Source organism: Nansenia antarctica, assembly GCF_963989245.1.
Source record: "Nansenia antarctica genome assembly, chromosome: 1".
NCBI classification, from domain to species: domain Eukaryota; kingdom Metazoa; phylum Chordata; class Actinopteri; order Argentiniformes; family Microstomatidae; genus Nansenia; species Nansenia antarctica.
The window spans coordinates 2,406,893-2,428,900 of record NC_137674.1 but is presented as its reverse complement, the minus strand read 5'-3'; the positions used below and the strand labels follow the sequence as shown (position 1 = coordinate 2,428,900).

The following is a 22,008-nucleotide window of genomic DNA, read 5'->3' as shown; positions in this document are numbered from 1 at the left end:
CTGCTAGGGCTACAGAGACACACACTTAAGCTAAAGATGTGTTCTAAACCCTGCAATTCAAAACGTGCTTTTAAGATAGATTCCGAAGAAAATGAATCAGGACACAGATAGATACTCTAGTGTAAGTGTTTAATCTGCAGGGATGGAGTGAGTCCCAGGTAGTGGAGGGCTGTATGTAAGGATGGATGGATCTCCTATGGGGACTGGGAAAGAGAGAGCTTTCTCTCCCAGCAGCAGACAGACAACAGATGGAGAGAGACCGGGAGAGGAAGGAGAGAGAAATTGGAGAGACAAATAGAAGAGAGATTTCAGATACGCACCAGTGCTCTCCTGACAGCTGGGTTACCATGACTTGCACACACTCCACAAACAAAGAAGAAAAAGTGCCTCCAGGACACTATGAGTTTTAAGAGGAGCAATTCCATGGGTGTTTGCCCTCTGCATCCCGAGATACACTCACCAAACACTTTATTAGGAACGCTGTTACATGTTGGGTTAGAATTGGGGTTAAATTGAAAATCCATTTCTGCCCGATTTTTCAGGTACACTTTCCAGCTGTGAATCTCCCGTTCTACCACATCCCAAAAGTGTTCTATTTAGTGTTCTTAATATTCTTTTTATTCATTTTCACAATCATATCAGGATAAGCTAGTATAAAGCTATTTTAAGTAGCAACCTCCCATTGTGAAGACTATGGTCGTTTGACCCCCGAGGCGGCTCTTATAGTAGGTAAAATAGGCACGGCTGTGTCTTTATTAGTGTAGGCTGTGCCTTTACTAGTGCTCAGGTCCGACTCCTGTCGACAGTTTGAGCAGGTGCATTTCCAACCAGTCAAAGCGTCTCCGCAGTCATACTGACGCTCCTCCCCCATGACCTCTGACCCCCCCGCAGGTGCAGATGGTGAGCAGCCTGAGGATCGGTCGGAACGTGAACTACCGCATCCTGGACATCGACTGGTGCACCTCAGACAAGGTGGTGCTGGCCTCGGACGACGGCTGCATCCGCGTGCTGGAGATGGCCATGAAGTCTGCCAGCTACAGGATGGACGAACAGGACCTGACCGGTGAGAGAGAGAGGGAGGGAGGGAGGGGAGGCAGGGTTCCCACGGGTCCTTGAAATCCTTGAAAGTTTGTGAATTTGAGAGAAAGAAATCAAGGTCTTAAAAGTTTTTGAAAATAGACATGGGTCATTGAAAGTGCTTGTATTCCCATCTCTCTCTCTCGAAAAAAAAAAAAAATATATATTCAAAAATGTTTTACTTAGCTCGTCAACCGGTAAATACGTTTCTGTATTGCTTAACTTAACACATATTTCACAATATATTGTTTCGCTGTGCTGTGGTAGAGAAGGCAAGAGACCACACATTCAAGCCTCTCTTTTTAACAGTACAACAGCCGTTGTTGTTGTTGTCTGTCAGCGGATAGTTCCTATTATATAAATTCTCATCTAGATCTGTCTCAAACTATGCCGTGTTGGGTCCTTGAATTTGAGGGAATTGAGTCTTGAAAGTCCTTGAAAGGTGCTTGAATTTGATGTTTCAGAAGGTGTGGGAACCCTGGGGAGGGAGGGAGGGAGGGAAGAGAGGGATGGAGAAAGAGTGTCGGGTTGAGACCTCCAATACGGAAATTATTACTGGTCGTGTCGATTCATTCACATACAAAATGTTGACAGATAGATAGATTGATTTACAGTGATTTACAGTTAGCCAAGTGTTAACCGGACCAATCAGTCAGTTCAGTATCAGTTCCATCACTTTCTAAATGGTAAATGGACTGACTTATACAGCGCATTATTCAAAAGCGCTTTACAACGGCCTCTCATTCACCCATTCACACACGCATTCGGCCCCGCTCATTGGGAGCAATTTGGGGTTCAGTGTCTTGCCCAAGGACACGACACCTCGACATGTGTCCAACCAGGGTTCGAACCTTTCTAATGTGCTGTCTACCTCTAACCTCTGACCTCTCGTTGACCTCTCAGATCCTGTGTGGTGTCCCTACCTGCTGCTCCCCCGTGCTGCCCTCACCCTGAAGGCCTTCCTGCTCCTCCAGCCCTGGTCTGGCACCTTCACCATGGACATCACACAAGTGTACGTGTCACCTCCTAATGGGTCCCCTGTTGGACCGTCCCAAATCCCATAGTGTCACCACTGCTTTGGACCCAACTGGACCCTTATTTAGAGGGTCAATATAATAATCCTAATCCTATAAGGGTTGATATGCTGTATACTCCATCAGCATCGGAAGGAGGGAGCGTTTTGTCTTCTTTTAGCTCTGTACTCCCGACAGTTTGGATTTGAAATCAAACAATTGTCGAGCCTTTGTCAATACCCTACTGTTTCCTTGAAATAGGGGGACTGTGTATTAAAAGGATTGTCATTTCTAAATGGTGGAATCAATCTGAAAAACGAGAACATTGAATTAAAGTTGAGCATATTTACATTACCCTCATAGTAACCTCATGTTTGATTTTCAAATCCAAACTGTTGAGTATAGAACTAAAAGAAGATAACAATTTTATTAGCAATTAATACTTCATTTTTCCAATACTTTAGAGGGCATTGCGTATATACTGTATAGTACAGTGGATAGTGTACATAGCCTTTATTTATGTAAACCAGCTCCTTCCCTTCTTGTGATTTGTGTTTTTTTTTCTTCCCTTTCCTAACACCAGGGGAGCCACCCCTCCTAAATTTCGTTGTTTGGTACCTGTACTGTAGCAATGACAATAAAGTCCATTCATTCATTCATTCATTCATTCATTCATATATCTTTTGAGAACAGCACTTTCAACTCTGTTCAACCCTGAATATATTTCAGTGATAATGAAGGCATGAAACAGCGATTATGCAGTATAGATTTGGGCAGCCATGGAAGTTGAGGGAAAGGAGCTTGAGAGAGAAGACTCCTGCCCACCTCTGCTCTGCAGTTGTCAGTGATGAAACAACCCAAGTCGAACGATCTCCTTTGTTGCGAAGCCTCTGGCTGTCTCATCATCCATGTACTGTAACAAGGTTGTCTTACATACCGACTGTCTGGGCTGTGATTACAGCCATCAGCTATGAGCAGGAACGAGCTTCTCACTGCTGTCAAGGACTGACTCACAGAATCACTCCCCATCTCCCGCCCTAGACTGAAGACCTGGGGGGTAGTGGTGGTCTAGTGGATAGTGAGTTGGACTTGGGGTCGGAAGGTTGTGAGTTCAAATCCCGCCTGAAGCCACACCACTACTAGTGTGCCCTTGGGTAAGGCACTTAGCCCTCAGTTACTCCAGGGGGAATGTCCCTGTAATTCGTAATTGTAAGTCGCTTTGGATAAAAGCGTCTGCTAAATGGCAAAATTAAGACCTCCATCTCTTCAGGCTTCACTTTAACTGTCCCTCCTGAGATTATCTACTTACCCTCTACCCCCCCCCCCCCCCCCCCTCCTTTCATGACTTTTCCGAGATATGTGCGTTCTACCACCCAGTATCCTTACATTTTTTTACATTTTCAAAATCACATCAGGATAAGCTAGTATGAAGCTATTTTGCAGTTTTTCTGTGTAGGAGGCAGGCTAATTTACAAGCGGCCAACTAGTGGTCAGTGTGTATAAATAGCAGCTTAGCATTGTAAAGACTATGGTCATTTGACCCCCGAGGCGGCTCTTATAGTAGGCACAGCTGTTTTAGTGTTCATTGTGCTGAATTTGGTCTCTCTCCTCTCTCTCTCTCTAGGGATTACAACGAAAAAGACGAGATTAAAGGGCTGATCCAGGAACAGCTGAACTCCATGTCTAAGTGAGTGATCGCCCCTCGGCCAGCAAACACATTCTTCTCATAGCAACCCAGATAAGATACTGAAAATCTTATTTTCTCCACCATTAGAGGACACGACAGCAACAGTGGATGCTAGGGGTTATTTCCGTGCCTGTCCGTGGGAGGGGAGGGGGGGGGGAGACATCCAGATTGTTTTCCTGGTCTCCTGGAGTTCTTTCTGTCTAGTCAGCGTGAGGGAGGTTGTGCTCCGAGCTGACAGATGAAAAGAAGGGGGCGGGGGGGGATCTGCCGTGTTCCTGGGGCCAGACTGTGCCTGCCCTGCTCTTCTGTGAGAGCAGTATGCCGTGTTCCTGGGGCCAGACTGTGCCTGCCCTGCTCTTCTGTGAGAGCAGTATGTCGTGTTCCTGGGGCCAGACTGTGCCTGCCCTGCTCTTCTGTGAGAGCAGTATGTTGTTATCAGCTGTGACGTTGTGTTCTTATGACGTGGTAATCTGCTTGTCTCTCCTCAGTGACATGAAGAGTGTCCTGCAGGACCCGGAGCTCAACCTGCTGCAGCGCTGTCTGCTGGTGTCACGGTCAGTACGGCGACACGGACGCTGTTCTCCTGTCTCCTGTCTGTAAACGGGCTGACTTATATATAGCGCCTTATTCCAAAGCCCTCGGGCAAGACACTGAACCGCAAAAATCCCAATGAGCAGGGCCGGCCTGCGCCTTGCACGGCAGCTTGCTGCTATCGGTGTGTGAATGTGTGTGAAATGTGAATGGGCGAATGAGAGGCCCGTTGTAAAGCGATTTGGAATAATGCTGCTATATAAGTGCAGTGGTCTAGCACCGCAGTCGCCAGTGCACACATATGCCCATGTCGGCATGGGTTCGAATCCGGCCCATGCCCTGCTGACATGCCCTCTCTCTCCCTTCTTCTCCTTACTTTCCTGTCTGTCTTCACTGTATCTGTCCAATAAAATGAAATATATGAGTGGGACTGACACAAAATTGTCAAAAAAAAGTAAGTGCAGTCCGTTTACCGTACCGTTGACCCACCACAGACTGTTTGGAGACGAGTCAGACCTTCAGTTCTGGACGGTGGCGGCCCACTACCTCCAGGCCTTCGCCCAGGCCCGCCAGCTCAGCGTGCCCAGCTCAGAGGACCAGAAGCAGGGTACAGAGGGGACTGAGACAGCCCCCCAGAACCACCTGGACATCTGTCACGATACCTTGTGTGAGAGCTCCTACTTCCAGGTGAGAGGATGAGGATCGGTGAAGACATTAAAGAACTGTTGTTGTTGTTGTGTCTTGTGTTTGTAATATGTGACACGTTCTAATGCTTTGGTCCTCATGATCAGACTTTTCTTTCTTTCTTTCCGCGTTGTTGAAAATCAACGACACATCGCTAGTCAACTAACACAGCTTGTTTAGCAGTTACACTGGCTGAATGGAAAGCTCACCTTGAGTCTGAGGAGATGTAGTTAAATAGCCGTAGCATTCTAGCTAACATAAAAAAGCATTAGGTAAGTAAATGAAAGGTAAACAGAACCGAATGTAGCTTGCTCTCTCTATATATATGTCTGCTCCTTCTCCTTAATGTGTAATATACTGTCTTTCTCTCTCGTTGAGTCAACTACTCATCACACTGTGTGCACTAGCAGAGCTGTTGCTTATGCTTACAGTATCAGGGTTCCGGTGGGGGTCTTAAATCCGAAAAGCAATCAAAGGTCTTAAATATGAGTTGGTAGGTCTTAAAAATATATTGGATAAGGAAGTTGCGATAACTTCTCTGTATCACTTTTAAATGTCTTTGGGGAAAATGTCCGTTCTGCAACGTAAGCAGTATGGTAATTTTCCTATCAGTTCCCCCTCGCTGCCCCCAACAATAATATGGAAATAAACTGGAACCAATAAACACTAGCTTTGCAGCCCCCGGTGAGGACATTTGGGAGAACACCCAGGTAGTACAACAAGCTTGAGCTAGGGGACATACAGTATGGAGAAGATGTTAGCTCATGCTGCAAGAGCTCTGATTGGTCGGAGATTAAATTCAATTAAATGAACGTCCCCAGACACATACCATGATGGTCAGAGGTCCGTGTTCTTCTCCTGTGTCTCGCTAAGCCCCAGGACCAGAGGTGAGCAGAGCAGACATGTCTCTAAGCCTTGTCGGTCAAAGGTCACACATGTCTGACCTTCTCCAGGTGGACCAGTTCAACCCCTTGCTGTTAGCGGCCAGGTCGTGACCTCTCTACAGTAGGGTTAGGCCCCTCCCTCCTTGATGGGGCCGGGTGCAAACAGTCACTCCTTGTTTGTAATACGCTCTGTCATTGGCTTCATCACTTTGTAATATGCTCTGTCATTGGCTGCATCACTTTGTAATATGCTCTGCCATTGGCAGCATCACTTTGTAACACGCTCTGTCATTGGCTGCAACACTTTGTAACATGCTCTGTCATTGGCTGCATCACTTTGTAATATGCTCTGTCATTGGCAGCATCACTTTGTAACACGCTCTGTCATTGGCAGCATCACTTTGTAACACGCTCTGTCATTGGCAGGGTCACTTTGCTTCTGCAGAGTCGATGGGAGAGGCACTGGAACGGCACCAGTATGGAACACAGGAGCTTGCCCTGATAAACAGTGCCCTGGAGCTGTGCTTATTTCAGCTTTAATTATTGACCTCTGCCTCTACGGGGGTTCAGAAAGTGACCATGAACGCAGGTCATTGATTGGCCCGTCTCTGTTGTGCCTGCGTCACATGGATGATGTAGCGGCCACAGAACCAGCCTCTTAGCCATCCGTTTTAGGGCCTGGACTTGTCACTATTTCATTAATTTGATTTACTTATTTAAAATCGGGACAATGCACATTGATTAACAGACATGCTGTAAGTGAGCCAGAATTAGCCTAGCAGGCTAGCTTTCATCTGCTGTCCCTGGATCTGCTGTCCCTGGATCTGCTGTCCCTGGATCTGCTGTCCCTGGACAGATTTTAAGAGGCAACCTAAAATCTCAAAATTGTAATGCTAGTGCTAGAAATCTTTTTTCTTCTATCACGATGACTGCCAATGGCCGCTGGCCTGAGCTAGATTACTCTTCCTGCTACGACTGGTGAATTGATGATTCACCTGCTTAGTCAAATGTATCAATTGTAAGTCGCTTTGGAATAAGGCGTCTGCTAAATGCCGTAAATGTAAATGTAAATGGATATGTAGTCCCATTTTTATTCCCTGGTATGCCCAGGTTCTTATCAGTACTGGACATTGATACTCAAATACGTTTTCACAAAGAACAATCACTTCAAGCCTCTAGAGGTTTTTAAACATGGAAATCAAGTATGTCTAGCTTTTTATGAAGCCTTTAACGATCTAATTGAGAGCATAACAAAATAAAACTTCTGGAGCTTTTTATTCTGAAATACGAATCAATTATGATAATTTGTCTGAAGGACTTTATAGTCCCTGACTTTAGTCCCTGACTCCCTGACGGTGTCTTGAAAAGTATTAAAAGTTGATGAATACATTTTGGGAAAATCAAGACCCTTAATAAGTATTAATGTCTTATCACGATTTTATGAGGTCTTGAATTTTGTAGGTATTTTTCTGAATTAGACTCTGTCCAAAGAGTTTGAGTCCTAAAAACTTTTAGTAAAAGTTCGTGAATTTATTAGTTTTATTAAAAAACAAAGATGAACCGGACATTCTGTTGTATGATAGTGATCTAGCCTTTTGCAAACCAAAACTGTTAAGTTAAAGGTGTCACTGATGTAAACGGTTACAGCTCCAAGTGGCGGTGAGGTCTGGAAAAATATTGACAAGGTCTTTAAAAAGTCTTAGAAAGGCGTTGAAATTAACCTCAAGATTCCTGTATATACCCTGCTGACTTTATAGAGCCTGAAATATTCCCATCGGAATGCTCTATTCCATGCCTATGGGTAGGCAGTAGGGATGTAAGGATGCATCGTGAGACAGTTAATTATCGCTACAAAATATGTGACGTTTCAAATCGGTGAAATGAATCGCGATACTCTTTTTAAACAGCAGAAGGCGTAATCTACTTTTGACTTCGCTTTCGTTTTTGTAAAGAAAAGGAAATATGCATTCATTGCCTAGTTTGTGTTTTGCAGTTATACCCTACCTCAGAAATAAAAAGGGATTATTTAAGAAAATACAGTATTTTGTAGTTTGTGTCTGAGAAATAAATAAAATAATATTTTTCAGTCATAATTTGTCTGCGATCTTTGTCTGTACATTTTGTAGTACCGTGAATCATATTGAATCGTGAGTTGAGTTTATCGTTACATCCCTAGTAGGCAGTGAACAAACCATATTGTCGGACCCCAGGAAGACTAGCTAATGTCATGGCATGTCATACTATGTCATACCATACCTAATAAACAAACAAACAAACAAATATCAATGGCCTGATATCATTACTAAAAGTAGGATCTCACAGACCTCTCCACACTGTCCGCATGTGATGCAGACTGCAGCTTCATGCCTACCAGACATTGTCATTGGTCCACTTAAGAAACTATGCTTGTTGTTGTTGGAAATGTTATAGACGAGATCTGCATGTGGAACTCTAAATTGTATTACTTTCTCTCTCTCTTTCTTTCTCTCTCCTTGCTCTGAAATCACTATCCTTGCATTTGTTTGAATTCCATCAGTTCTGCTGCAGTGAACATGAAATGCAATCAAGGTAGAGAGCCATGGGATATAATTGTGTCTGGAAAGCAGAAGTAGAACTTCTGTTTGTGCAGCAATTGAATAACGATGCCTGAATGCTTAAAAAAGAAAATGTAATGATACGCTCTGCTCTCTGCTCTCCATTTCTAACTAAACTCTTTCTACCTCTCTCCCACTTCTCTCTCTCTCTCTCTCTCTCTCTCTCTCTCTCTCTCTCTCTCTCTCTCTCTCTCTCTCTCTCTCTCTCTCTCTCTCTCTCTATCGATCTAACCTCTGTATGCTACCTCTCTCCCTCCTTCCTGTGTATCAGAGGTTCCAGTTGGAGAGAGTTCATCTGCAGGAGGTGAAGAGGTCCAGTTATGAACACACCAAGAAGTGTGCTGACCAGCTCCTCCTACTGGGACAGGTCAGTACTACACTCCTCACCCCATTCAATTAATTTTCAAATTCAAACAACTTTATTAGTCCCGCTAGGGGCAATTAATTTAGAGCAGCATGTTCACAGAAAAACAGAAAAACATCTCACCACATACCAACAACAACAACAACAAGTGCACCAGGAGCTAGGAAGATCATTGGGTATCGTGGGTACCTTGAAATAATACAGTACAATTCAGCAGTGAATACACACTATAGCCTACAGCGCAATGCTAGCCTATCCGAGTTTAACAATCTGAACGCAGAAGGGATGAAGGATTTGGAGTCTCCTGTCTCCTGTCTCCAGTGCCTGTACAATAAACATTCATACATACATCCTAGGGTTGGGCAGTAGTACCGTATACCTCTGTATTTGATAATAGCAACTGTGTCCCTTTAAATACCATCATAAAAAATAAATCTGCTGCCCAATAAATGCAGTATGAGTGTTTGTCCAGCACTACTGTCTGAAGATGCTATGAAAGTGATGACAGAACCAATGTAATTTGTCAAATAATAAACCTGTCAAAAAAATACTTTCACCAGACGCTGTCACAAATTCATCATTTAAAAGCTCCCTCAAAGCCCTACAATATAGATTTTTAATATCCTATCAAAGGACACCCCCACGCGCATTTACAGTACCTAAATCAAGTCGGCTTTCGAACGTAAAGAATCCACACTGGATTCGGCAAACGGGCAGTCGCCTACATTTGGTAGAGAGAGGGGCAAAATAAATGACACGAGATGGAGTTTGTTTCAAAACGTAACACAACTACACCATTATGGGATCATTTTGGATTCAAGCCAAAACAGAGGGGAGAACCTGCACATTTGGAAGAGCCGGTCAGAAAATCGCTCTGAATCTAAACAAACAGACACACTGGTTTCAGAGTACTCCAACACGCTAACGGCCTAACAACAAAGAACATGGCGTTAGCTAGATAGCTGCTCTGCATGTTAAGCACATCACAACACGCTGATAGAACATGAACATGCTAAACACACATAACTACACATAACTAGATGACACACAGTCCCTTTGTTATTGATGAGGATGAGGTTCAAGTTCATGTTCAAAAATAGGTTTTATGATAAAGAGGCATGGTTTACATAGGTTGCTGTGTTGGTACATTATGTGGGTCACATAACAGTGAAACAGTTATATTGTGAATCGCAATTATTTCTGAGACAATTAATTCTACGGCAAAATGTGATATGGTTACACGCCGAACATACATTCATACATACAGTACATGCACACATACATACATACAAACACATATACACACAAATACACAAGATCTCACGCCACAACTGGTCTTCACACATATACTGTACTGTACAGCGTTTGTCCTCTCCCTCTACACTCTCTCTCTCACACTCAAACACATATATCACCCTCTCTTTCCCCCCCTCGCTCTCTCTGCCTCCACTCCTCCATGCCTCAGTGGTGCGGTGTGATAACAGAGTAATGAGATCTGCAGGCTGTGTGGAGCCTGATGGAGGATGAGTGTTGCTCCATTCCCCTCTGATGCAGCGAATCAGTGGGGGGAACGACGTCACCTCTCCTCCTCCTCTCTCACTCCATCACTGTCTCCGTCTCCAATCATCCCGCGCAATCAGCCGCCTCTCTGTTCAGACTGTGCTCTCTCTAAGGCGGAGGGAGGTGCGGTAGAGACGAAGGGGAATTACAGTGAATTACAGCCCTGACGGGACGTCAGGTATACTAGAACAGCTGGCCTTGAACCCAGTATGAGCTCCAACCGTTGGTCTCTAGGGTACAATAACCGTGCTTCACCTCTCGATGGCCTGGTTCGTAAATTAGCTCTGAGAGCCCCCGGAGCGTCCATGTGACTGCCTCTTGTCCAATCAAATAAAGGGACCAAGTAATTTGATTGGACAAGAGGCAGTCACGTGGACGCTCCGGCGCTCTCAGAGCTAATTTACGAACGTGGCCGAAAAGTACAATAATGACTTCCGGTTACGCTATGCCAAAAGCTAGCTTGAATTCCCAGTTCCATCCGACCCGTGGTTAAAATAGTCAAAATCTGAGATATAGGCCTATTCGACAAATGAACACCAGACTAAACGATAAACACCCTGATACAATGAGTCAGAGCTTGAAAGTAAAGAAAGCAAGAAAGACGTTAAAACAGGAAAACACACGATGAAACGAAAGCAAAGCCAGAAGCAGCATCTAATGCTAACAGAGACATCATGTTATGGCTAGCATGAGCAGAGAATCAACAAGTGGTGAATCGGAGATGCGAGCTGAGTTGAGAAAACTCAGACAGGAAAATAGTGAGTCCTTCAGGGACACTAATTATTTGTCAGGCTGGAATCATCCATGAGTGAGATGATACAGCAAATAGAGAGACTGGATGAAAGAATAACCACAGCAGAGAATAGAGAGTGAGCGTCACGGAAGACAGAAGCATACGCCAAGAAAGGGCTGTGGGCTGTTTGCTGAGGAGAGAGGCTAGATCAACAGCTAAATGCGATGACATGGAAAACCGACTTTGACGCAATAATATCAGGCTAATATCAAGGCTTCTTTGAATAAATTGCAACACTTCTAACAAAGAGAGAGAGAGAGCGCAAAGGGAATAGTTATAGTCAGAGGGGATTATAATTGTGTTGTCAACCAAAGAATTGTCAACAAACAAGAACAAACAACCATATTATGTGCAAGGACCACAAACACGAAAAGCTAAAGCATTATGTAATAGGACAGAGGAGCTTGGGCTCACAGATACAGTATATGGCGTCTAAAACATCCTAGAGACAGGGACTTAACTTTTTTTTATAAGTGCATAATAGTTACTCCCGAATTGACCTTTTCTGTGTCTCAAAGCAAGATGCCCATAAAGTTAAGGATTGTCACATTGAACCCATAGCCATTTCAGATCATGGCATCCCTGAAAGCTGTTGGCCAGTACAGACGAGATTGAAGTGATTCATTGACATATAAAGCTGAAGGCGCTTTAGGATTTTCTAATCAGAGATACTACGGATCAGGAGATAGCCGAGTCGGCTACTAGCATTTCAGTTGCGTAAATCACAAGCGACCCGGACAGTTCCGAAGATTGTGAGTCCCTCCAATAAAAAAATGGTGTCTCGCCCTAAAGATATAGGAAGCTTTTTTCTGTTTATTATAAGGAACTCTATGACTCACCAGTGATGGAGGATAAAGCAGGAGAAATTAGAACCTTACTTGGTAAGTTTGAATCTATCGAAATTCAAATCCAAAGTGAACAAGAGTCGAAGGCAATGGTACAACCAATCACAGATGAGGAAATCGAAGAATTTGAAAAACAATAAATCACCAGGCGTAGACGGGTACCCGGGGAGGAGATCACACCACTGAGTATTCCATTACACCCTGAAGGAGAATCAGCCTACCAAAACATGGTCTGAAGCAATCATCTCTGTTTCCCCCAAGGAGGGGAAAGACCCTACACATTGTGCTTCCTACAGACCTATACGTTTGCTCTCCAACGATGGGAAGATATTGAGTACAATCATGGCTCAAAGAATCCAGGAATATATCACTAAAATAATGAATCCGGATCAGACAGGTTTCATACCTGGAAGACAGGGAAAAAATTTCATTAGACAAACCCTAAACATCATTTCAGTGGCACGGAAGTTCTTCAATGCTTCTCAGCTTAGATGCTGAGGAAAGCATTTGATAGGATAGTTTGTCTATATTTGGAACTTACACTTGAAAAAATGGGATTTCATTCATGTTTTATTAAAAGGGTTAGAGTTTTGAATTCCGGTCCAATGTCGAGGGTCCGCGTGAATGGGTGCACATCTGAACAATTTAAATTGAACAGAGGGACCAGACAGGGGTCACCCCTATCCCCACTGCTATTTGCAATTCATATAGAGCCACTGGAGAAATGATAAAGGCGAATCCTAGAATTCAGGGAATATCAGTCAGGGGAGGGTCACACAAACTGTCGCTGTACGCCGATGATGTAATATTATATATTAGTGATCCCCTAACCTCCATTCCATCAACCTCCATTCAACATTATTAAAATGCATGGAGGACTTTGGTAGAGTGTCAGGTTATAAAGTTAACAAATCCATCGGAGGCTATGATGTTGGTGGGTGAATGGCCGTCTCAGTTAGGTAAGGAGGTTTCATTTAAGTGGTCAGCACAAGGATTTAGATATCTAGGTATCATTATTACTCCAGATACTTCACAGTTGTACAAGGCAAATTATGGTAGACAAATAGCTAAAATATATTATATATACTGTATATACAGTACAGGCCAAAAGTTTGGACACACCTTCTCATTCAATGCGTTTCCTTTATTTTCATGACTATTTGGTACATTGTAGATTCTCACTGAAGGCATCAAAACTATGAATGAACACATAGGAATTATGTATTTAACAATAAAGTGTGAAATACTTTATATATATATATATATCTTTAATATTATTATTATATATTTTCCAGTTTCGTTTTTAAAATGCTAGAAGAAGTGTTAGAAGTTGCTAGAAGTTGATTTCCACATTTATAGGGAAGAATAAGAAGCCTAGGTTTAAATTGAGGCTGTTAACCTATTCAAAGAATCAAGTAGGCCTCAATCTTCCCAATGTGAAACTCTATTACTGGGCAGTACAATGTGTGGTATGGCTGAGTGGCTCAAACGAAATGAGGAGATGACTTGGTTGGAATTAGAAAAGGCTTCGTGTCCGTTAGTGCCTCTTGAGACGCTGCCAAGAGCTGGAAGAAACCCAGAGAGTCTGGTCAATGGTGAGAGAAGAAAAGGTAGAAGCACCTTTAACAATATCACCAGTAAGGAAGATTGCAAAGATTGTGGATTTTCTGCCAAGTAAAATCGATGCTGGCGTTTGGGGAATGGGCACAGAATTTTAATTTGCCGACGAAGCAACAATGTAATATTGTTATATCTGAAAAGTGCATAAAGATGAATTAAGTACAATAATGTAATTTGTAAATGTCTTTTTCTACGCCATTTAACTTCCTTCATTTGCCCTTATCACCTGTCCTCCTCCCCAGACGGACCGGGCGGTGCAGTTGCTATTGGAGACCAGTCCAGACAACCCCAGCTACTACTGTGACTCCCTCAAGGCCTGCCTGGTGACCACCATCACCTCCTCCGGACCTTCCCAGAGCACCATCAAACTGGTGGCCACCAACATGATCGCCAGCGGGAAACTAGCAGGTAGGCAGGAAGTTACTCACTCAGGGTTCCCACTCAGTCCTGGGAAACCTGGAAATTCTGAGACTAGATTTCCCGTCGTGGAACAGGTGACGGCTTTCTGACTTTTTTCCAGGATAATTGGTCATTTAATACATTTCTCAGGTTGGAATATTTATTAAATGACCAATTATCCTGGAAAAAAAGTCAGAAAGCAGTCACCTGTAATGAACAAATGAGACACTTCATCACGTCCTGGAAAACCTGGAAATTCTGAGACTAGATTTCCAGTCATGGAAAACCTGGAAACTTGATTAAATGACCAATTATCCTGGAAAAAAAAGTCAGAAGCAGTCACCTGTAATGAACGTGAGACACCTCATCATGAACCTTGCATCATAAAAAAAAGAGGAATAAAACTGGGGTTAAATGTTTTAATACGAGGCCTACCGGCAAATTATGTGACGTTTGTGAGTGATTGCTGTCCTGGATTGTCAAGAAAAACTTGTGGAAAAGTCCTAGAAAATGATTTCTCAAAAATAGTGGGAACCCTGTCACTGCATGTCTAGCACCAATGTGTTGTATGTTATTAACTTATATTAACGTATATTACCACCCTAGCCTTGGCTGCCCATTCCCTTAGTAGCATGGCTTGGACACAGTATATTATCCAGGGTTATCTCCAGCATCTCAGCAGCTTTCATAGAAATAACACTTGTTATTTTACTCCGAAGCCAAGAAACTTGCATGTTAGTGCAGTTATGGCTGCCATTAGTAATAAATCATCAACCCTCCATCTCTCTCTTCTCTCTCTCTCTCTCTCTCTCTCTCTCTCTCTCTCTCTCTCTCTCTCTCTCTCTCTCTCTCTCTCTCTCTATCTCTCTCTCTCTCTCTCTCTCTCTCTCTCTCTCTCTCTCTCTCTCTCTCTCTCTCTCTCTCTCTCTCTCTCTCTCTCTCTCTCTCTGTCAGAGGGTGTGCAGCTGCTGTGTTTGATTGACAAGACGGCAGACGCCTGCCGTTACCTGCAGACATATGGGGAGTGGAATCGTGCTGCCTGGCTGGCTAAGGTAACTCACTTAACATCAGGTTTACCTGACACATTCAACAGAACAAACCTAAAAGACTAGTCTCAGAGTCAATGGTTTGATTATCGGTGTGAAAAAAACTGTGTGTTGCGGTGGTCCTAGTTATTATGTAGTTTGACGTGAAGGCTAAACACTAGAACAGCCGTGCCTATTTTACCTACTTTTAGAGCCGCCTCGGGGGTCAAATGACCATAGTCTTTACAATGGGAAGCTGCTACTTACACACAACGACCACTAGTTGGCCGCTTGTAAATTATCCTGCCTCCTACACAGAAAAACTGCAAAATAGCTTTATACTAGCTTATCCTGATGTGAATTTGAAAATGTAAGGATACTGGGTGGTGGAACGCACATATCTAGGAAAGGTCATGAAAATAGGGTCCTGAAATTTGATCGAGTGCAAAGATATAACATTTGTTTTACTCACTTGGTCAAATGACCCCACCCATGGCTGTTCTAGTGTTAATGACCCCACCCATGGCTGTTCTAGTGTTAATGACCCCACCCATGGCTGTTCTAGTGTGGATGTTGACGTGTGTCTCTGTGTATCAGGTGCGTCTGAGCCCGGCGGAGAGCGCAGATGTGCTGAAGCGCTGGGCCGACCACCTCTGCTCCCCGCAGGTCAACCAGAAGTCCAAGGCCATCCTGGTGCTGCTCTCCCTGGGGTGCTTCCACACCGTTGGGTCCATGCTCCACAGGTAAGAGCTTCTCTCGGGCCAGTTGCATGAACATATATTAAGACTGGTCGAAGCCTTAGACTAGCCTTATTTTCTTATGAATGCATAAAAAATAAGACTTATTTTGAAAGTTAGCCACCTTCCCCCCTGCCTAGCTAAGCTTGACTTAAGAGCTGTGTTGCTATGGGATCGAGTCACGGAATGCATTGCGTTACAGGCTATCTACACCGTGTTCAAAATTATTATGCAAATTGCATTTAAGTGTCATAAACATTTCATTTTTTGTTTTTCAATTAAACTAATGGATGGTATTGTGTCTCAGGGCTCTTTGGATCATTGAAATCAATCTCATTTAGTTTGCCAGTTGAGCCCAATCAAAGGAAAACTACTTAAGGAGGACGTTCCACATTATTAAGCAGGCCGCAGGTTTCAAGCAATATGGGAAAGAAAAAGGATCTCTCTGCTGCCGAAAAGTGTCAAATAGTGCAATACCTTGGACAAGGTATGAAAACATTAGATATTTCACGAAAACTTAAGCGTGATCATCGTACTGTGAAGAGATTTGTGGCTGAATCAGAGCACAGACGGGTTCGTGCAGATAAAGGCATAAAGAGGAAGGTTTCTGCCAGACAAATTCATCGGATTAGGAGAGCAGCCGCTAAAATGCCATTACAAAGCAGCAAACAGGTATTTGAAGCCGCTGGTGCCTCTGGAGTCCCGCGAACCTCAAGGTGTAGGATCCTCCAGAGGTTTGCAGTTGTGCGTAAACCTACTATTCGGCCACCCCTAACCAAGCAGAAACCCCCCCACCCCCTCACAAGCAGAAATGGTTGCAGTGGGCTCAGAAATGAAGACTAATCTCCAAACAGTCTTGTTTACTGATGAGTGCCGTGCAACCCTGGATGGTCCAGATGGATGGAGTAGTGGATGGTCACCATGTCCCAACGAGGCTGCGACATCAGCAAGGAGGAGGCGGAGTCATGTTTTGGGCCGGAATCATGGGGAGAGAGCTGGTAGGCCCTTTTAAAGGTCCCTGAAGGTGTGAAAATGACCTCTGCAAAGTATGTAGAGTTTCTGACTGTCCACTGCCTTCCGTAGCAAAATCATCTTCATGCATGACAATGCACCATCTCATGCTGCAAAGAATACCTCTGTGTCATTGGCTGCTATAGGCATAAAAGGAGAGAAACTCATGGTGTGGCCCCCATCTTCCCCTGACCTCAACCCTATTGAGAACCTTTGAAGCATCCTCAAGCAAAATATCTATGAGGGTGGGAGGCAGTTCACATCAAAACAGCAGCTCTGGGAGGCTATTCTGACATCCTGCAAAGAAATTCAAGCAGAAACTGTCCAAAAACTCACAAGTTGGATGCAAGAATTGTGAAGGTGATATCAAAGAAGGGGTCCTATGTTAACATGTAACTTGGCCTGTTAAGATGTTTTTGTTTGAAATAGCTTTTGATTTCAGTAAATATGACCTCCTAATATGACCTCCTAACCCTAAATTCATCAAATTATAATTTTTAGTTCTTTACAACCTATAAAAAAAATGTAAACTCTGTTGTGCATAATCATTTGGAACAGCGCATTTTTTGTTTTTTTATTTAAAAAAGAAATAGTGTTATCATTGGGAGGTTTGTTCAATACAATTTGAAGTATACTCTAACGGTTGATGACTTGAAAATTATACTGATTGTCATTTGCATCGACTATTTAGGAAAATCAGAGAAAAATATAATTTGCATAATAATTTGGAACGCGGTGTAAGTCAGTCTTACTTTAGTCACTCATAGGTGAGCTTTATGCAACAGGAACATTTTAGAGTCTATAGCAAGACTGACTAACAGTGAGATCTAAGTCTAAGACTGTATCTATCTTTATGCAAATGGCCCCTGGTCTCACTCCACCACTCCTCCAAGCTTCCCTGCGGAAATGTTGTCTTGTCCAATGTTCTATTTGTTCTTCGTTCACTTTCTACCCTTCACTGTCACTATTCTGTGACTGCTCTCCCTCCATTTTCCTTTTCCTATTCACTCCCATCTTGTTTCTCTCTCAAACAGAGGCGTTGTAGAACACCCAGTTCCCTAATGTCTCTCCCTCTTCTGTATCCTGTCCCAGTGCTGTCTAATGATCTGAGCGTCTATTTGAGTGCGGCTGCCGTGCTCCTACCTTGTATTTCCCCCACACACAGCATCGATCTGGGCTCGTCAGGGTCAGAAGACCCTGCTGTCCCAGTGGCAGTGTGCATGTTGATGTACCTCTCGCAACGAAGCGTCTCCAATTGGATTAGAAAGGCAGCTTACTGACAGGTCGATGTAGGTTCAAGATCATAGATCATAACAGCCGTGGTGATGAATGACGCCTTTCTGTGATGATGTCTCGATAGAGTGCAAAAAAAAAAAAAAGCATCCGCACACTCAGATCTGTGCCATAAACGTAGTTTATTGCGAGAGCTTTCGGTCATAGGCCCTTCCTTCTCGAAGGAGGTCTATGACCGAACGCTCGGTGCAATAAACTACGTTCCGGCACCTCGGCTAAGTCTGGTCACGGATGAGCGGTGGTATTTTCCAGTGTTATGATGATGTCTCTCCCATCTTCCTGACAGCATGAGGTACTTCGACCGAGCGGCGCTCTTCATAGAAGCCTGTCTGAAGTACGGGGTGATGGAGGCCAACGACTCCAGCAATATCCTTTAAAAAAAAAAATCACAATCTAAATGGACTGACTTATATATAGCGCCTTATTCCAAAGCGCTTTACAATGGCCTCTCTCTCATTCACACATTCACACACCGATGGCGGAAAGCTACCATGCAAGGCGCCGGCCGGCCCCACTCATTGGGAGCAATTTGGGGTTCAGTGTCTTGCCCAAGGACACTTCGACGATCTGTCGACCTTGCGATCGTTAGACGCCGGCTCTACCTCCTGAGCCACAGCCCCTCTGTGCTGTGTCACTACAGCAGTATGGAACAGATTGGAGAGATTTACAGTATCTACATATGTGTCACGTTCTAATGCTTTGGTCCTCATGTCAGGATCCGATGTAATGATCTGACTTTTCTTTCGAAAAATGTGAATACATTACCGCGTTGTTGAAAACTAACACAGCTTGTTTTGTGAGCCTGCTAACAATGTAAAGTATTGTTATATAATTGTGTTATAGGTAGGTTAACTAGGTAGCAGTGGGGATTACTCACCCAATCCATTGCATTGCAGTATTTTGGCTTGACTAGCGAGTTTGTGTTGTGATTCTCAACAACGTTGAAACGTAGTTCCGTGTTTCAAAAGAAAACGTTTTGATTGGTTGCCGATATGAGGACTAGAACGTGTCACATAGTATGTTCATTCTCCTCAGCTAACATCGCTCCAGGGAGCGGCCTAGTGGCTGTTTATATTACGGTGTTTGATGTGACACCATTTTTTCAAGCGTTGTCTCCTTGACCTGTGTCTCTCCACATAAGCTGATAGGGGCTGCGTTTGTGGATTACGCCCGACTGCTGCGGTCCCACGGCCTGATGGAGGGGGCCGCGCTGTGGGCCTCGCGGGCAGGAACCGCCGGAGAGCAACTGCTGGAGGAACTGTTCCAAGGAAAAGGAGCGGGGACAGAGACAGCGCCATCTGTGGACGAGGAGGAGGAGGAACACGGTCAGAACAAGACTGAGTGACCAGAGCAGGTAAAGGAGACGCCCGCCCCCCTCACGCTAGGCTCAGTTAAGATAATACAATAATACTCAATTAGAAGGAAGACTAATCTTTCTCGATCTGTGACTTAGGGGCAACTTCACCCCGGGAAGGAGAGGAGGGAGGAGGACCGGTATCCTACCTGAACTGTCAGTCACTGGAGCGTGTCGTGTCTGTAAAATGTGTTTGAGCGTGTGTGAGTTTGAATCATGGCGTACAGCAGTGATGTCTGCATGTTGATCTCTCCCCCCCCCAGTGGCAGGCCCGAAGAAAATAAACCACACTCGATCCCAAGCATAATGCTGAAATATGAGAGATGGCTATCTCTAATTGTTGTATGAAGAATTAACTCAAAGTAGGCTACTGTATGTTTAAAGAGGCACAACCCCCTTTTAATGACATTGGTTTCCCTGTTTGGTTCTGTATGCACTTCCTTGTATGTAAGGCTAGTGAGTCGTGACTGCTAGCTCACAAAGATCTGACTGAATTTACATTCCAAAAGTGTGAATGTTTTGCACATTTTCTTTGACTTAACGCTTCACCTTATATTGTTTGACACTTGAAGGTTCAGTCAGTGTCCTTCCCTGTCTCTCAGACACCAACAGATCAATGCCCAAACCCTCGTCAGTGTCGAAGGTAGGTGGTGGTATCATAGAGCAGCTCTGTAGAGGAATGAACAAAACCCAGGGCATAATAGCCCAGGGGACAGCAGCCATCGATCTGTCCTCACATTAGAGATAGGATTCTACATGCTCTTCCTCTAGCTAGCCAGGCTATTCTGCACTAACACGGATAGTATATTGAACCCCCTACACACAGTACGCAGAGAGGGGTTTAGTACTGTGAAGTGTTTTTTCCCTGGCGAGCAGATGGGAACTGTGTGTTTGTATGTGTACAGTATATCTATTTTTAAACAGATTTAAATTGCGACGCTTGCAGAAAATTTGAATTGCAAATTCTATTCAGCTCCTTTCATAACGAGGGCAAAATGTTGGTTGTGTTGTATTTTCTAGCGTGTGAATTACGAGGATGTTTGTAAAGAGTCATTATAAAGTGTAGACTGTCACAACTACTGTAGAACAGGCAGAATCATTATGAAGAGAAGACGTAGAGTGTAGAGGGGTGACAAGTTGACAGCTCTGAAGTGGCACTGCTGTCAAAACAGACTTCATCGCTTTAATTTGAGAGGTAATAAGTCCCACTATCTGCATCGCATATCTGCACAATTCAATCATGTCATGTCAAGCATCGTCACGTCAAGCTACCTTCTCATGCAAGTCATAATAATATAGTGAATTGTTTTTGGAATTCATGCTGAAGTAATACAGTGTGGTCTGATTTGACACCCAGTGCAAATTTGCAGCATATGTCTCTACAATAGAATCTATCAAGAGTCGTCACAAGAGAGGTGTGCTGTACCGTATGATTGCACTCTGAAATAAGGACTCACACGTTATCACAATTATCACAAGACTTATCCAGTATAGCCTTTGACTCACTTGCATACCAAAAAGCTGTGGGTACTTACATCTCTCATCTCTCACACATTCAATATAATATATAATATATATGCTGTTAGGACAGATAGGCTATTAGGAGAGAGGGTCAAAGATTCACAGCTTTTTCTGCCTTAGCTGTCTCCCCTCCCCCCCTCCCCCTCCCGCCCCTATCCAATGGACCCGTTGTTTTTGTTGTTTCCAGTGTATGATGTACTGTAACGTGAACAGTAGTCGTGTGTTCAGTAGCGCTGTATTATGTTTGGTTCAGAAGCGATATTGTAACTAAATCCATGGGAACTTGGTATGTTTTTTGTGTTGTTTCCACAGAAACACGTCTGTGCTGTTCTTCCTGTCTGTGATTTTGCTCACCCCAGGCGGTCACTATGGTAACTCATGCCTATTTTGGGGACTGCAGGTAGCGCACACAGATTCATGTCAGGTAGTCTCAGTGAGTTTGTCTTTCCACCAGAGTCCGTACGACCCAACCACTCATCTAACCCAGTGTAGAAAGATGCTGTGTCATCATATGTGTCATACTGTGTTTGAGAAGCAATGTGTACTGTACCCCGTCGATCTGGAGTATGTCTGGTAACTAGATTTAACAACTGATACGTCTCAGTTTTGTTCTAAAACTATAGAGAACAATAAATATATGGCATTCAGAGGTTATTTATGTATCGAAGCAGAGGAAAATGTATTTGCATTTTTGTGTTTTGTTAAAGGACAATGTATCATTGTGATGGTGTCAAACTGAACAGTCTTGCCTTTTTTTCTCAATGTTGTTTCTTTCTGTTCACACTGTGTTGACCCTCTCATCTGCTTCGAGCTTTAGAAACCTTGCTATGAGAAAATAAAATATGTATATATGGATAGCAATAAAAGCATAAATATGGTGTCTTTGTCAGTGTCTCTTTGTTTCTCTCTTTCTAGCCACATGAGGGCGCTCTCACACTGTTAGGAGAGAGAAGCTGACAGGAAAAAAGGACTTTACCGCGCTGGTGTGGCTATTAGGGGTATAAAGGGGAAACTGT

The 22,008-nt window shown here is 43.7% G+C and overlaps 1 protein-coding gene across 1 annotated transcript in view; it reads left to right on the top strand.

The window, feature by feature from the left end:
- wdr11 (WD repeat domain 11) overlaps positions 1–21,777 on the top strand; it is a gene marked incomplete at its 5' end in the record, with an annotated part of 66,482 nt that extends 44,705 nt beyond the window's left edge. The window contains 12 exons of the mRNA XM_080531978.1: positions 892–1,063; positions 1,981–2,089; positions 3,715–3,777; positions 4,266–4,331; positions 4,803–4,995; positions 8,742–8,837; positions 13,895–14,060; positions 15,006–15,103; positions 15,674–15,819; positions 18,404–18,488; positions 19,259–19,471; positions 19,571–21,777. Of these exons, the coding sequence (XP_080388104.1) occupies positions 892–1,063; positions 1,981–2,089; positions 3,715–3,777; positions 4,266–4,331; positions 4,803–4,995; positions 8,742–8,837; positions 13,895–14,060; positions 15,006–15,103; positions 15,674–15,819; positions 18,404–18,488; positions 19,259–19,462 (1,398 nt within the window). The 3' untranslated portion in view covers positions 19,463–19,471; positions 19,571–21,777. The remainder of the gene's footprint in view (positions 1–891; positions 1,064–1,980; positions 2,090–3,714; positions 3,778–4,265; positions 4,332–4,802; positions 4,996–8,741; positions 8,838–13,894; positions 14,061–15,005; positions 15,104–15,673; positions 15,820–18,403; positions 18,489–19,258; positions 19,472–19,570) is intronic.
- Positions 21,778–22,008: the final 231 nt, after the last annotated feature.